This window comes from Microcebus murinus, chromosome 7 (genome assembly GCF_040939455.1).
Source record: "Microcebus murinus isolate Inina chromosome 7, M.murinus_Inina_mat1.0, whole genome shotgun sequence".
Classification (NCBI taxonomy): Eukaryota; Metazoa; Chordata; class Mammalia; order Primates; family Cheirogaleidae; genus Microcebus; species Microcebus murinus.
Genome location: NC_134110.1, coordinates 4172768 through 4185656, shown reverse-complemented (window position 1 = coordinate 4185656; position 12889 = coordinate 4172768). Strand labels below are relative to the sequence as shown.

General features: G+C 42.5%; 1 protein-coding gene across 1 annotated transcript in view; it reads right to left on the bottom strand.

Moving 5' to 3' along the window:
• SEC11A (SEC11 homolog A, signal peptidase complex subunit) overlaps nt 1-11334 on the bottom strand; it is a 32060-nt gene extending 20726 nt beyond the window's left edge. Inside the window, exon 1 of the mRNA XM_012763258.3 lies at nt 10966-11334. Within this exon, the coding sequence (XP_012618712.1) occupies nt 10966-11016 (51 nt within the window). The 5' untranslated portion in view covers nt 11017-11334. The remainder of the gene's footprint in view (nt 1-10965) is intronic.
• Nucleotides 11335-12889: the final 1555 nt, after the last annotated feature.

Sequence of the window (12889 nt, the reverse complement as noted above, 5' to 3'; positions counted from 1 at the left end):
TCATTACCTCACCCAAAGAACCCTGCCCTATTTTGTTTGGTAAGACACCAGTTACATTTATACTATAACGTATTACTTTCAGAACCTTTCATATCAGTTATTTCATTTGGGCTTCACAACCATTCTGCTTAAATTTAATCACACCTATGCTACCATGTTACCCAGAAAATAAGACCTACCTATAAAATAAGCCCTAGCAGGATTTCTAAGCATTTGCCCAATATAAGCCCTACCCCAAAAATAAGACCTAGTGACGGGCATGGCTACGCAGCGCATCTGAACAACCCATGCATTTCTTTGTGGAGCAGTAAAGAAGACGAGCAGCCCTTCTCATCTGCCCCATGGGAGCTCTATTGCTCCACATGAGAGATTGGGGCCAATGGTTCTAAATCTAAAGGAAATAAAGTCGAAAGAAATTCAGGATGGAATTCGGGGTTTGGAGAGTTATGATGATGTTCCAGAAGACAATGACTTAACTATATTTGAATAAATGTAGATTGTCGTACCGTACTTAAAAAAATAACACATCCCCTGAAAATCAGGCCTAGGGTGTCTTCTTGAGGAAAAATAAATATAAGACCCTGTCTTATTTTTGGGGAAACACGGTATTTATTAACTGACAGTAATATTAATATATCTCTACTCCTGAACTCCTCTAGTACTCAATATTCTTTCTTTCTCTTTTTCTGTCTCTCTCTTTTTTTTAAGAGACAGAATCTTGTACTGTCATCCAGGATGGAGTGAGGTGGTGCGATCACAGCTCACTGCAACCTTGAACTCTTGGGCTCAAGCAATCCTGCTCTGGCCTCCCAAAGTGCTGAGACTACAGCCGTGAGCTACTGCGTCTAGCCTCTAGTACTTAATTTCCTACAATAAGTATCCCTTGATAATCATGGGACAGTCAGTGACATTTAATTCTACTCTTTCACTTAACAGTTGAGGAAATCTAGTCTCAGAGAGAAGACATATCACCAAAGTCCTGTAGTTTACCAGTCATGTAGTCCAGACTTAACGGTCAGCCTTCTGTCTTACTAAATTTCTAATACCCTACAAATTCTAAAATTCCCTAACTGGAATAAGTAGATAGAACACCAGAAAGACACTTCATATAAGGGAAATAATGTGAACTAATTGTGTTACATCAAGGCTGTAAAATGGGTAAAAGTAGACAGGATGACTAGACACCAAGGCAAGTAGTTCAAGGAATGAAAAACGCTGATGCTAGAAAGATAGGGAGAAATCTGAAAAAGCATATTAAGGTCCAATTATAGAGAACCTTAAAGGCAGGACTGAAAATATGGGCCTGAAAAAACATTCAAAATATACTTTAAAGTGAAAAACCAAAAGTTTCAAAAATATGTGCAGTATAAGCTCATTTTTGTTATTTTAAAAAATATATATGTGGATATCCTACAAGACAACTGTCCTACTCTCTTCAAAAATTCAATGCCATGGGGCCGTGCGCGGTGGCTCACGCCTGTAATCTTAGCACTCTGGGAGGCTGAGGCGGATGGATTGCTCAAGGTCAGGAGTTCAAAACCAGCCTGAGCAAGAACGAGACCCCGTCTCTACTAAAAAATAGAAAGAAATTAATTGACCAACTAAAAATATATAGAATAAATTAGCCAGGCCGGGCGCAGGTACTTTCTTTCAGAAAAGTGTGGAAAAGTAAATACTCCCCAACTTATTCTATTTATTTAGTGAACCAATTTTGGGCCAGTTTTAAGTAGGCTCCACAACAGGTCTAAGCTTCTGTGAAAACTGTTCTATCACTTGGGCCACATGACTCAGAAGATCTTCAGGGTGACTGAAGTGTCTGGGACAGACAAGAATGGTATATGGAGCCTCTGGCAGTCCTTTACAGGTGAATGACAGAGGAGACCTTTTGGACTTAGGTGCAAAGCTATGTTGTCCTTTGAAGAATTATTCTCTTCTTGAATAACAGCTTCTAGCTTGCTACTAAGTTCCAGTAGAGACCAAACACTTGACCATGGGTCACCAAGTTAGCATGTAACCTGGACTCTACAGAACGAACAGAATACTGTCAGATCCACCAAGCCATCAAGTTAGGCATGCACAGCGGTAAGTATTTAATCATCAAGTATAAGTGCTATAATATTAGACTGGGCTCAAACATGTCCCAAAGACACAAATAAATACAAGCAAATGATTCAGATACCGATGGTTCCTAATGATGCTACACTGCTTCCTCTACCATCCTGCACGTACTACCTCAAGGGTAGTTCCCTATGACCAGCTAAGGAAGACTTTGGGCAAGAGTTTTAGATGGTTCCACCTAGCACCAACTGAAAGACAGCTCTGGCATCAAACTCAAGGCTAACCATGGATTGTGATGAAGGGAAATCCTCTCAATGGGTAGAACTTCAAGCAATACAGTTGTTCCTTCTACCTGGAAGGAGAGATGACCACAGGTGTGGACTGACACTAATTCAAGAATGACTAGCAGTTTGGCTGGGTGGTCAGGGACTTGGAAGGGACATCCAACTAGAAAGCTGGAGACAAGAAGTTCGAGGAAGAGGAATGTGGATGGAGCTCTCGAAATAGCTATACAGAATATGACGATAATTCCTATAAATGCTCATCAAAGCCATTATCTCAGCAGAGGATCTTAATGATCAAGTGGAAAAACTGACCTGTCCTATGGATGTTAGTCAGCCTCTTTCCTCAGCCACCTGTCTCATTAGGTTTAACGGTTACACTGAGTTAGAATTTAAGACCCCTACCTGGTCACTCTGGCCTCCTCATGCCAGAGAACCAAAATGCAGGGGGGTTGTTTACTGGCTAGGGTGACTGATCCTTACCATCACAGAGAAACAGGGTTGCTACTACACAATAAGGTAAACGAGTATAACTAGAATACACCGGATTCTCTGAGGCCCCTCTTAGAATTCCCACATAATAGTAAAAACTCCAACAATCCAATGCAGGTAGCACTGCTTATGATAGTACTCCTCCTGTAAAGAAGGTCTGGGTCACCTCACCAGGCAAGAAACCATGACCAATTTACCTTCTCACTGAAGGCAGGGAGAGAAAACAGCTATGACTGTGTGACCAATTAGAGAAACAAAGAATAGTTATAGAATACTATATTAGACAGAAATAAAACTTTGCTTTTATCTTTATTTGAAAGCTGAATATGATTACAACAGGTACGTACAGATGCCAAGTTGACAAAGAGTAGATTACAGCAGTTTTATACTTTGTCAACTTGGCAATGCTAGAACTAGGTTTCCCAAAAGCCCCTTTCCTGTATGGTTCTGCGTTAGAGTTGGCCCAAAAGAGAAATTTGCCCATGATGTGGAAAGTGAAAATGAGGTAACCACAATTAAGCTGAAGGTCACTGTGGTTAGAGGTGTTACAAGACAGACATTAAAAATCCAGCTTGTCCTTGCTCTCCTCTGCTCCACATGCGGCTCTCCTGGCTAACAGAGACTAGATATACATAGGTAACAGCCTTCCACAGACTTCTGCATCTGCTTCCTCTGTGGTCTCATTCTAGCAGCCAGATGGGGAGTCCTGCCCCAAGGCTTGGATTCATTCACCCATACCAGTACTTCAGAAGAGCTGGTTAGTGACATTTCTCTGGTTCTCTAACTCCCATTTATAGATTCTTATCCAGCCTTTCCCACAATTGTGTAAGGTTTTATTACTATAACATAAAATTCATAATAGTTCTCCTTCCCAGACTAAACCCTAACTGATAAATCATGTTTTTCAGACAAAGCTTTCTGTCCCTGCAGATATCTTCTGTGTTTGGATTCTATAATATATCTCACTTGCTTCCTTGAAGTCAGAAAAGATATAATGCTTTTGAAGAGTTATAATCACAATTCCTACTTAAGTGGAGCTCATCTTGTCACAGGCTTGTGCCATCTCCTTGTAGAAATGAATAATCATGCTTGTCTTTATGTCCATGGAGAGAATGTTATGAAAAAAAACTAAAAGATGTGAAGTATCAAGGAATAGTAGCAAGAAAATGACTTCAGTCCTTACCATGGTGCTGTATTCTGGGTTTTGCTCAGTTACATAGGATAGAGAATGATTTCTGGATGCCCCAGAGGAATATATCTGGATGTTAAGTGCAGTCTATAACAAAATTTTATTTGTGATTTCTTTGTGTATGTAATGGAGTCTGATGTTAGTATTTCTAACGCAGAAATTTGGCAATGTTATTAATAAATGTTGACACCCTGTCAGTGATAAAGATTTTCCTAATCATAAACAAGACCAGATTAGTTTTCTATAATCAGAAAAAGTAATGGATTCATCCCCTGTGCTTCTCCAATTTGCTGTACTTTTATTCATATTAGGCCTATGTCTAAGAAAAATCTCTTAAGGGCCAGGTGCAATGACTCATGCCTGTAATCCTAGCACTTTGGGAGGTCAAGGTGGAAGGATCACTTGAGGCCAGGAGTTCCAGACCAGCCTGAGCAAGAAAGTGAGACTCCATCTCTACCAAAAAAAAAAAAAAAAAAATTAGCCAGGCATGGTGGCACAAGCTTATAGTACTAGCTGCTTAGAAGCCTAATGTAGGAGGATGACTTGAGCCCAGGAGTTCAAGACCAGCCTGAACAATAGCGAGACCCCATTACTACAAAAAATAGAAAAATTAGCCAGGTATGGTGGCACACACCTGTAGTTCCAGCTATGTGGGAGTCTAAGGCAGGAGGATTGCTTAAGCCCAGGAGTTTGAGGTTGAAGTGAACAGAGCCAGACCCTATCTCCAAATATGTTTTTTAAATTAGTACAATTTTAAATTATAATTAAAGGCCGGGCGTGGTGGCTCACACCTGTAATCCTAGCACTCCGGGAGGCTGAGGCAGGAGGATTGCTTGAGCTCAGGAATTTGAGTCCAGGAGTTTGAGGTTGCTGTGAGCTAGACTGACACCACAGCACGCTAACCTGGGCAACAGAGTGAGACTCTGTCTCAAAAAAAAAAAAAAAAAAAAAAAAATTATTATTAAAAACAAAGGCAGGCCGGGCGCGGTGGCTCACGCCTGTAATCCTAGCTCTCTGGGAGGCCGAGGCGGGCGGATTGCTCGAGGTCAGGAGTTCGAAACCAGCCTGAGCAAGAGTGAGACCCCGTCTCTACTATAAATAGAAAGAAATTAATTGGCCAAATAATATATATAGAAAAAATTAGCCGGGCATGGTGGCGCATGCCTGTAGTCCCAGCCACTTGGGAGGCTGAGGCAGAAGGATCGCTTGAGCCCAGGAGTTTGAGGTTGCTGTGAGCTAGGCTGATGCCATGGCACTCATTCTAGCCTGGGCAACAAAGCGAGACTCTGTCTCAAAAAAAAAAAAAAACAAAAAAAAAACAAAGGCAATGAATTCATCAGTTCCTAATTATTTTACTACAGTTTACCACTATGTATGTTCTTATGGTTATTTTTATATTTTATCTATAAGGTGGAAATTAGAGTTGTGTGCTACTACATGTGTCTTCCTAATTCTATATTCAGTAATGACATGTTGACAGCATGAAATCAGCCACTCTGGAAGCATTTACGTCACAGAAATAGTCATACTCGGGGGGCGGGTATATACATACATAGTGAGTGAGATGTGCACCATCTGGGGGATGGTCATGATGGAGACTCAGACTTTTGGGGGGAGGGGGGGAAATGGGCATTTATTGAAACCTTAAAATCTGTACCCCCATAATATGCCAAAATAAAAAAAATAATTAAAAAAAAAAAAAAAAAAAGAAATAGTCATACTCTACAAATCAGGGCCTCATGGATTAAGAAAAGCCTCCCCCAAAAAAGGTGATCTGATACTCCTGTAAAGAAGCCATGCTCCAAACAAAGATAATACATGACAGCTAAACAAAATAATACATGACAGCTAAAAGGACCTTAGAGATCAGGGTGGTATAGCACTAGACATCGGCAAGAAATCACCTAACATTCTAAGGCAGTACCCAAAGACTCAGAAAGAATACAAGGGGGCACTGTTAAAAAAATCAATTAAGGCCAGGTGTGGTGGCTCACGCCTGTAATCCTAAGCACTCTGGGAGGCTGAGGCGGGCAGATCGCCCAAGGTCAGGAGTTCAAGACCAGCCTGAGCAAGAGCAAGACCCCGTCTCTACTATAAATGGCCAACTAATATATATAGAAAAAATTAGCCAGGCATGGTGGCACATGCCTGTAGTCCCAGCTACTCGGGAGGCTGAGGCAGCAGGATTGCTTGAGCCCAGGAGTTTGAGGTTGCTGTGAGCTAGGCTGACACCAGGGCACTCACTCTAGCCTGGGCAACAAAGTGAGAGAGACTCTGTCTCAAAAAAGAAAAACATCAATTAATTAAAATAAGATACTGCTACACACCTATCAGAATGGCCATAATCCAGAATACCTACCGACCACACAACATGTTGGCCAGGATGTGGAGCAACAGAAACTCTCGTTGGCTGCTGGTGAGAATTCCAACCCTATAGCCATCTTGAAGGACAGTTTGGCAGCTTCCTACAAAACTAAACATACTCCAACAATCACACTTCTTGGTATTTATCCAGAGGAACTGAAAACTTATGTCCACACAAAAACCTGAACCGATATTTACAGCAGCTTTATTCACAACTGCCAAAACTTGGAAGCAACCAAGATGTCCTTCAGTAGATGAACGGATAAACTTTGCCATGTCTTATTCAGAGATAACAAAAAATGAGCTATCAAGCCATGAAATGACATGGAGGAACCTTAAATACTAAGAAGCCAACCTGAAAAGGCTATATACTGTATGTTTCTAACTACATAACATTCTGGAAAACGAAAACTATGAAGACAGTATACAGATCAGTGGTTGCCAGGGGAGAAAGGGTAAGGAGAGGCAAAGCACAGAAGATTTTTAGGGCAGTAAAAATACTCTCTGTATATTGCTATAATGGCAATACATGTCATTATACATTTGTCCAAGCCCATAAAATATACAACAGCAAGAGTGAATCCTAATGTACACTATGGACTTAACACAATTACGATGTGTCAATTAAGGTTCATCAATTGTAACAAATGTACCACTCTGATGGTAACTGGGGAGGTTGTGCATGTATGGGGGCAGGGGATACACTGGAAACCTCTGTACCTTCTTTTCGGTTTTGCTGTGAACTTAAAATTGCTCTAAAAAAATTAAATGGGCCGGGAGCACTGGCTCATGCTGGTAACCCTAGCACTCTGGGAGGCCAAGGTGGGCGGATTGCTCAAGGTCAGGAGTTCGAAACCAGCCTGAGCAACAGCGAGACCCTGTCTCTACTACAAATAGAAAGAAATTAATTGGCCAACTAATATGTATAGAAAAAATTAGCCAGGCATGGTGGCGCATGCCTATAGTCCCAGCTACTGGGGAGGCTGAGGCAGGAGGATCACTTGAGTCCAGGAGTTTGAGGTTGCTGTGAGTGAGGGTGATGCCACAGCACTCACTTTAGCCTGGGCAACAAAGCAAGACTCTGTATCAAAAAAAAAATAATAATAATAATTAAATGGAGAAAAAATAATTGACTAAAACCTAAAGAATGCTACTGTATGATTCCATTTATGTAAAATGCAAATTCCTCTATACTGACATAAACCACATTAGTGGTTGCTGGGGCTAGGGGAGGGATAAACTACAAAGGGGCACAAGGGACCTTGTGAGTGATAGGTATGCTCTGTATCTTGATTGTGAAAAACTTATTAAATGGATAGAATTTATTTACTAAAGTATTCCTCTATGGACCTGATTAAAAAACATATTAAATCTCAAACAGGGCCGGGCACGGTGGTTCACGCCTACAATCCTAGCACTCTGGGAGGCCGAGGCGGGAGGACTGCTCGAGGTCAGGAGTTCAAAACCAGCCTGAGCAAGAGTGAGACCCTGTCTCTACTATAAATAGAAAGAAAATAATTGGTCAACTAATATATATATATAGAGAGAGAGAGAGAGAGAAAAAAAATTAGCTGGGAACGGTGGCGCATGCCTGTAGTCCCAGCTACTTGGGAGGCTGAGGCAGAAGGATTACTTGAGCCCAGTAGTTTGAGGTTGCTGTGAGCTAGGCTGACGTCACAGCACTTACTGTAGCCTGGGCAACAAAGTGAGACTCTGTCTCAAAAAAAAAAAAAAAAAATCTCAAACAGATTGGGCATGATGGCTCATGCCTGTAATCACATCAGTTTGGAAGGCCAAAGTGGGAGGATCACTTGAGGCCACGAGTTTGAGAACAGCCTGGGCAACACAGTAAGACCCCAACTCTACAAAAAAAAATTTAAAAATTAGCCAGATATAGGGGCATGCACCTGTAGTCCTTGCTACTCAAAAGGCTGAGGCAGGAGGATCACTTAAGCCCAGGAGTTCAAGCTAACAGTAAGCCACTGCACCACAGCCTGGGCAGCAGAGCAAGGCAGCAGAGCAAGACTTTGTCTCTTATAAAAAAAAAATTCAAAGTAATCAGACATTTCATACATGTGTAACATGTAATTAGGCATAAATAGAAAAGTTACGCAAGTGATAGCAATGTTTAGAGGAATAAAAACAAAAGTCTGGGTTTCCTCTTTCATTTGATTGGCTCCCAATATCTACAAGCACTGTCAATTTTTCTTCCTAGATATTATGTACAGGCAAAGACCTCATTTCATATCTCTCCTTCACCCCATCCCCATGGTATACGATCCCTCCCATCCATTCCTAACAATCTCTGGAAAGTCGGGAGGTTGGAGGAGGGGGAAGAGATAGCTTATTTTACCATATAAATTTCCACTAACCCTGAATGTCCTGTATGCAATGAATTCTGAACCACAATGATTCCATATTAGGGAAACAGAAGGGCAGGGCAGCTTCTTCATTCTATCTTTATGTTTGTGTTCTCTCTGCCTATAATTTTGTTAATAGTATTTATAACACTGTTCTGTAATAATTGACATTTCTCTTGGTTTCTCTTTTAGATGGCAAACTCTTTTGTGGGCAGGAAGTGTACCTTGTACATCTCCATAGCCTCACTGCCTATCTAGCAGATCTAGAAGTGTTTAGTGAATGTTCTTCCTTCCTCTTCCTCTTGAATTGTCAAAATTCTAACCAACCCACAGAGATGATGCTAGTAAGAAGGACTTTCAAGATCCAGCTTAAATGTCAATTTCTCCTTGAAGCTGTTATTAATGCCCTGATTAGACTCTCCCACAATTTTCCTACCACCGCTAGAACCTGTCATATTTTTTTTTACCCAACTGTTCAGGCTTTGGAACTGAGATCAGATCCTGCCATTGACCTCTGATCTCAGGCAAATTACTAAATCTCTGTAAAAATAACATCAACAATAACACAACTAATACTGACCATGTGCCAGACATTGTTCTAAGAGTGTTATAATAATTCATTTAATCTTCACAGCAACCCTATGTTTGCACAACACTGTGAATGCAATTAATGTCACTGAGTGTACACTTAAAAATGGTTAAAATGGTGTATTTTATATGTATTTTGCCCCAATAAAAATAAAGGTGGACACAGAGAAATTAAGTAATTTACTCAAAGTCTCACAGCTAGTAAGTAGCAAAGCTACCTCAGAAGTCCAGCTTCAGAGTCCATATTCTTAACTTCTGTACTGTATTGATTCTCACAAAGTCTCATTTTCTTCATATATATAATGGGAATGACATAACCTACCTCACAGGTGTATAAAGTGCTTCACACATAGCAACAGTGCAAAAAAGTTATTGTTTTGCCTTAGTCCTTTCCTACACATTTATGTTCCTTGAAAGCTGAGTCAACCTTGTCTATCTTTGTACTTCTCTCACTGTACCTAGCATAGGGTACAATAAAGAGCAGACCTGAAATAAATATTTTATTCAGAGAAATGTCTGTAGCACCTAGAAATCCAAGCATGAATGAAAAAGGCAACACTATACAAGCAAGAATTTTGAAGTGTTATTATAAAGACATAAACTAACATTTTTGTGCAAGTTGAAAAGAAGGATCAATTCTGACTAAGAGAACATGTCTAAGTGGAGGTGACACTGAGCTAGCCAAGGCCTGAAGTAGAGTAGGGGAGGTTGTATAACCACTTCCCTAAATGGCAATTATAAATAGTTCAAAATACAAGTCCAATGGGAAAAAAAAACTTTAATAGGGACATTAATATAATCATAACAGTAAAATACTGTAAAAAAAATCCGATGGAAGTAAAACTAGGCTCTATAGACACACTTGGTGCAGAAAACAAAAAGGAGTCCCCTTTTCTAACGACTAAATAATTACAACAGTATTCTCAGCACCATTTGGCATACAATTTAGAAAGTCAAGGCAGTGTAAGGTTTAATGACAAAAATCAGGAGACCTAAACTTCAAAGATCCCTTTGCCACTGACACTGGATAGTAAAACCATAGATTCTGAGGGCTTCACCTTAATGCTAAGTGGACTCAAGGGCCAGTAGTGTAACTGTTCCAACTCTTGAGCTCAGGGTGGTCCAAGTTAAACTTGGTACAGCCCGACACGGCCCGCCTGTACTAGAAGGGTCGCAGGGACTGAAAGCAGCAAAAAGGCTTTTGTGGGGGCATACAATCGCCTTCCCAAACGCCCCAGAAGCCAAAGTAGCGGTGAACTGCTAAACCACCTCTCTCTGGAATCCATCCGAAGTCGCTCCGATTGGACAATCCACGAGTCGGCCGACTTACAATGTCTAAAACAATAAGCAACCTCAACTCCCACCTACAAAGATCCCGAGGGTTTCCATTTACTCCCCTGCCTCGTTGGGAGAAATGGAACGTGAAAACACCGCGTCCCGCTCTGCCCCAGGTAGGCCGCGAATCAGGTGAGGGCTAAACACAGGGGGGCAGACAAAGCGGTCTCCGGCCACCGACTCCAAAGAAAGGGAACGATCCGGGCTCAGGCCCTCACACCAGGGCCCAGAGGTCCGCCGCAGTCGCGGCGTCGAAGGGACAAGGGAGCCAGGTGAAACAGAGGACGGCCAAGCTCACCTGTCGCTTGTTCATCCGCCGCACATCGTCCAAAAAGTCTAGAGACAGCATGGCGGGGACGAAGAGCAGGACACGGGTAGGCGACAGGGATCAATGTGAACCAGCGGGCGGAACGGCAGGCGCACGGGCCGGGCTCACACTGGACGGGACGCCGCAGTGCCTGCACTTCCGCTTCCGGGGCGGGAGGCGGCGCGGCCCTTCCCCTTGCTGTGGAGAGCAGACAAAGGGAACCGCAACCCTTCTAGTGCAGCCTCCCGACCCGGCCTTGCCATAGGAGGGCTCTCCCGCTCAAGCATTCGCCTGCCGAAAACCCTCTGGATCCCACTCCGGCGCCGAGCCCAGTGGCCTTGGCGTAGGCGGTGACCCAAGGTTAGAGATGAGGCAGCCCGGCCACCTTCGAAAGGCGGGTCCTCGTGCACACCTGACCAATCGGGAGCGGTCTTTCCGGTCTGGGGGCAGAAGCGGTTCCTGAATGGCCCGCGCGGTCCTGCGTCCCGGCCCGGGCCTAGGTGTGGCAGTTGACGTGGCGTCTGGCCGAGCATTCTCAGGTGGAGCTTGTCTTTCCCGCGCTGCGGGAAGCTGACGATTGAGGAGCTTTCAGTAAGTGCTTTTCGCGTAAGGGTGGACAACGTGAGAAACTTTCAAAGCACTGTCTGAATAAGCTCCCAGGAGTTTACAGTACGACTGGAGAGAAAACAGCCCGGTGCAATTAGGAAGCAATCAAAAGATGCAACGGTGTGATGAGACCACCAGTGGTGCGGATCCTCAGAAAGTTCCTTCCTCCCTAACCTAGACTTTGCTGACAGGATTTTGGCCTTGTCTCCTTAATCTCTACCTCCTGGTTTTCTTAACCCGGGCACCTTGATGTGACCTTCTTTTCGGTATCTTCTGTCTCCTCTCTCTATATGAACATCTTTTGCTTTGGCTGGTTGAAGCGCCTAATACCCACTTCAGCCAACAAGGACTAAAGCTGGATCTCTTGCTATTATTTCTTTTTCATAAATATTCGTACTCTCCGATTAGAGGAAGCTGAATGAAGTATATACTGGAATTCTTTGTACTATCCTCGCATCTCTGTCACCCAGGCTAGAGTGCAGTGGCGTGGGTGGTCGTAGATCAGCTCACTGTAACCTCGAACTCCTAGCCTCAAGCGATCCTCCTACCTCTGCCTCAGAAGAAAGTGCTGGGATTAAAGGCATGAGCCAACACGCCTCGCTGCAATTATTTAAGTCGAAAGTTATTTCAAAGTACAAAGTTAAAAAATACATTGGAGGATGGCTGTAATTAAAAAAAAAAGTCATAATAATAAGTTTGGGGCTGGGCGCGGTTGTTCACACCTGTAATCCCAGTACTTTGGGAGACTGGAGGATCACTTGAGGCCAGGAGTTTGAGACCAGCCCGAGTCACATAGGGAGACCCGGTCTCTACAAAAAAATTTTTTAACTTAACCAGTCGTGGTGTTACTCGCCTATAGTTTTAGGTACTTGGGAGGTTGAGGCAGGAGGACCCTATCCCTGTCTCTAAAAAAATCACAAATTAATAATAAGAATAATAATAAGCATGGGAGGAAATGGCACCCCATATACTGCTGTTGGGGAAATTGGCACCCCATATACTGCTGTTGGGAATGTAAAATGATACAGCCACTTTGGAACACAGCTGCAATTGCTCAAAAGGTTAAATACAGAGTTACTATATTAACCAGCAGTTCTAGGCATATACCGAAGAGAACTGAAAATATTTCTCCACACAAAAACTTGTACACGAACATTCATAGCAGTATTATTCATAATAGCCAAAAAATAGGAATAACTCAAATGTTCATCAACTAATGAAGGGACAAACAAAATGTGATATATTAGAATAATGTACTAATAATTCCATTGGTACAATGGACTATTATTTGAGCAATACAAAGATACTA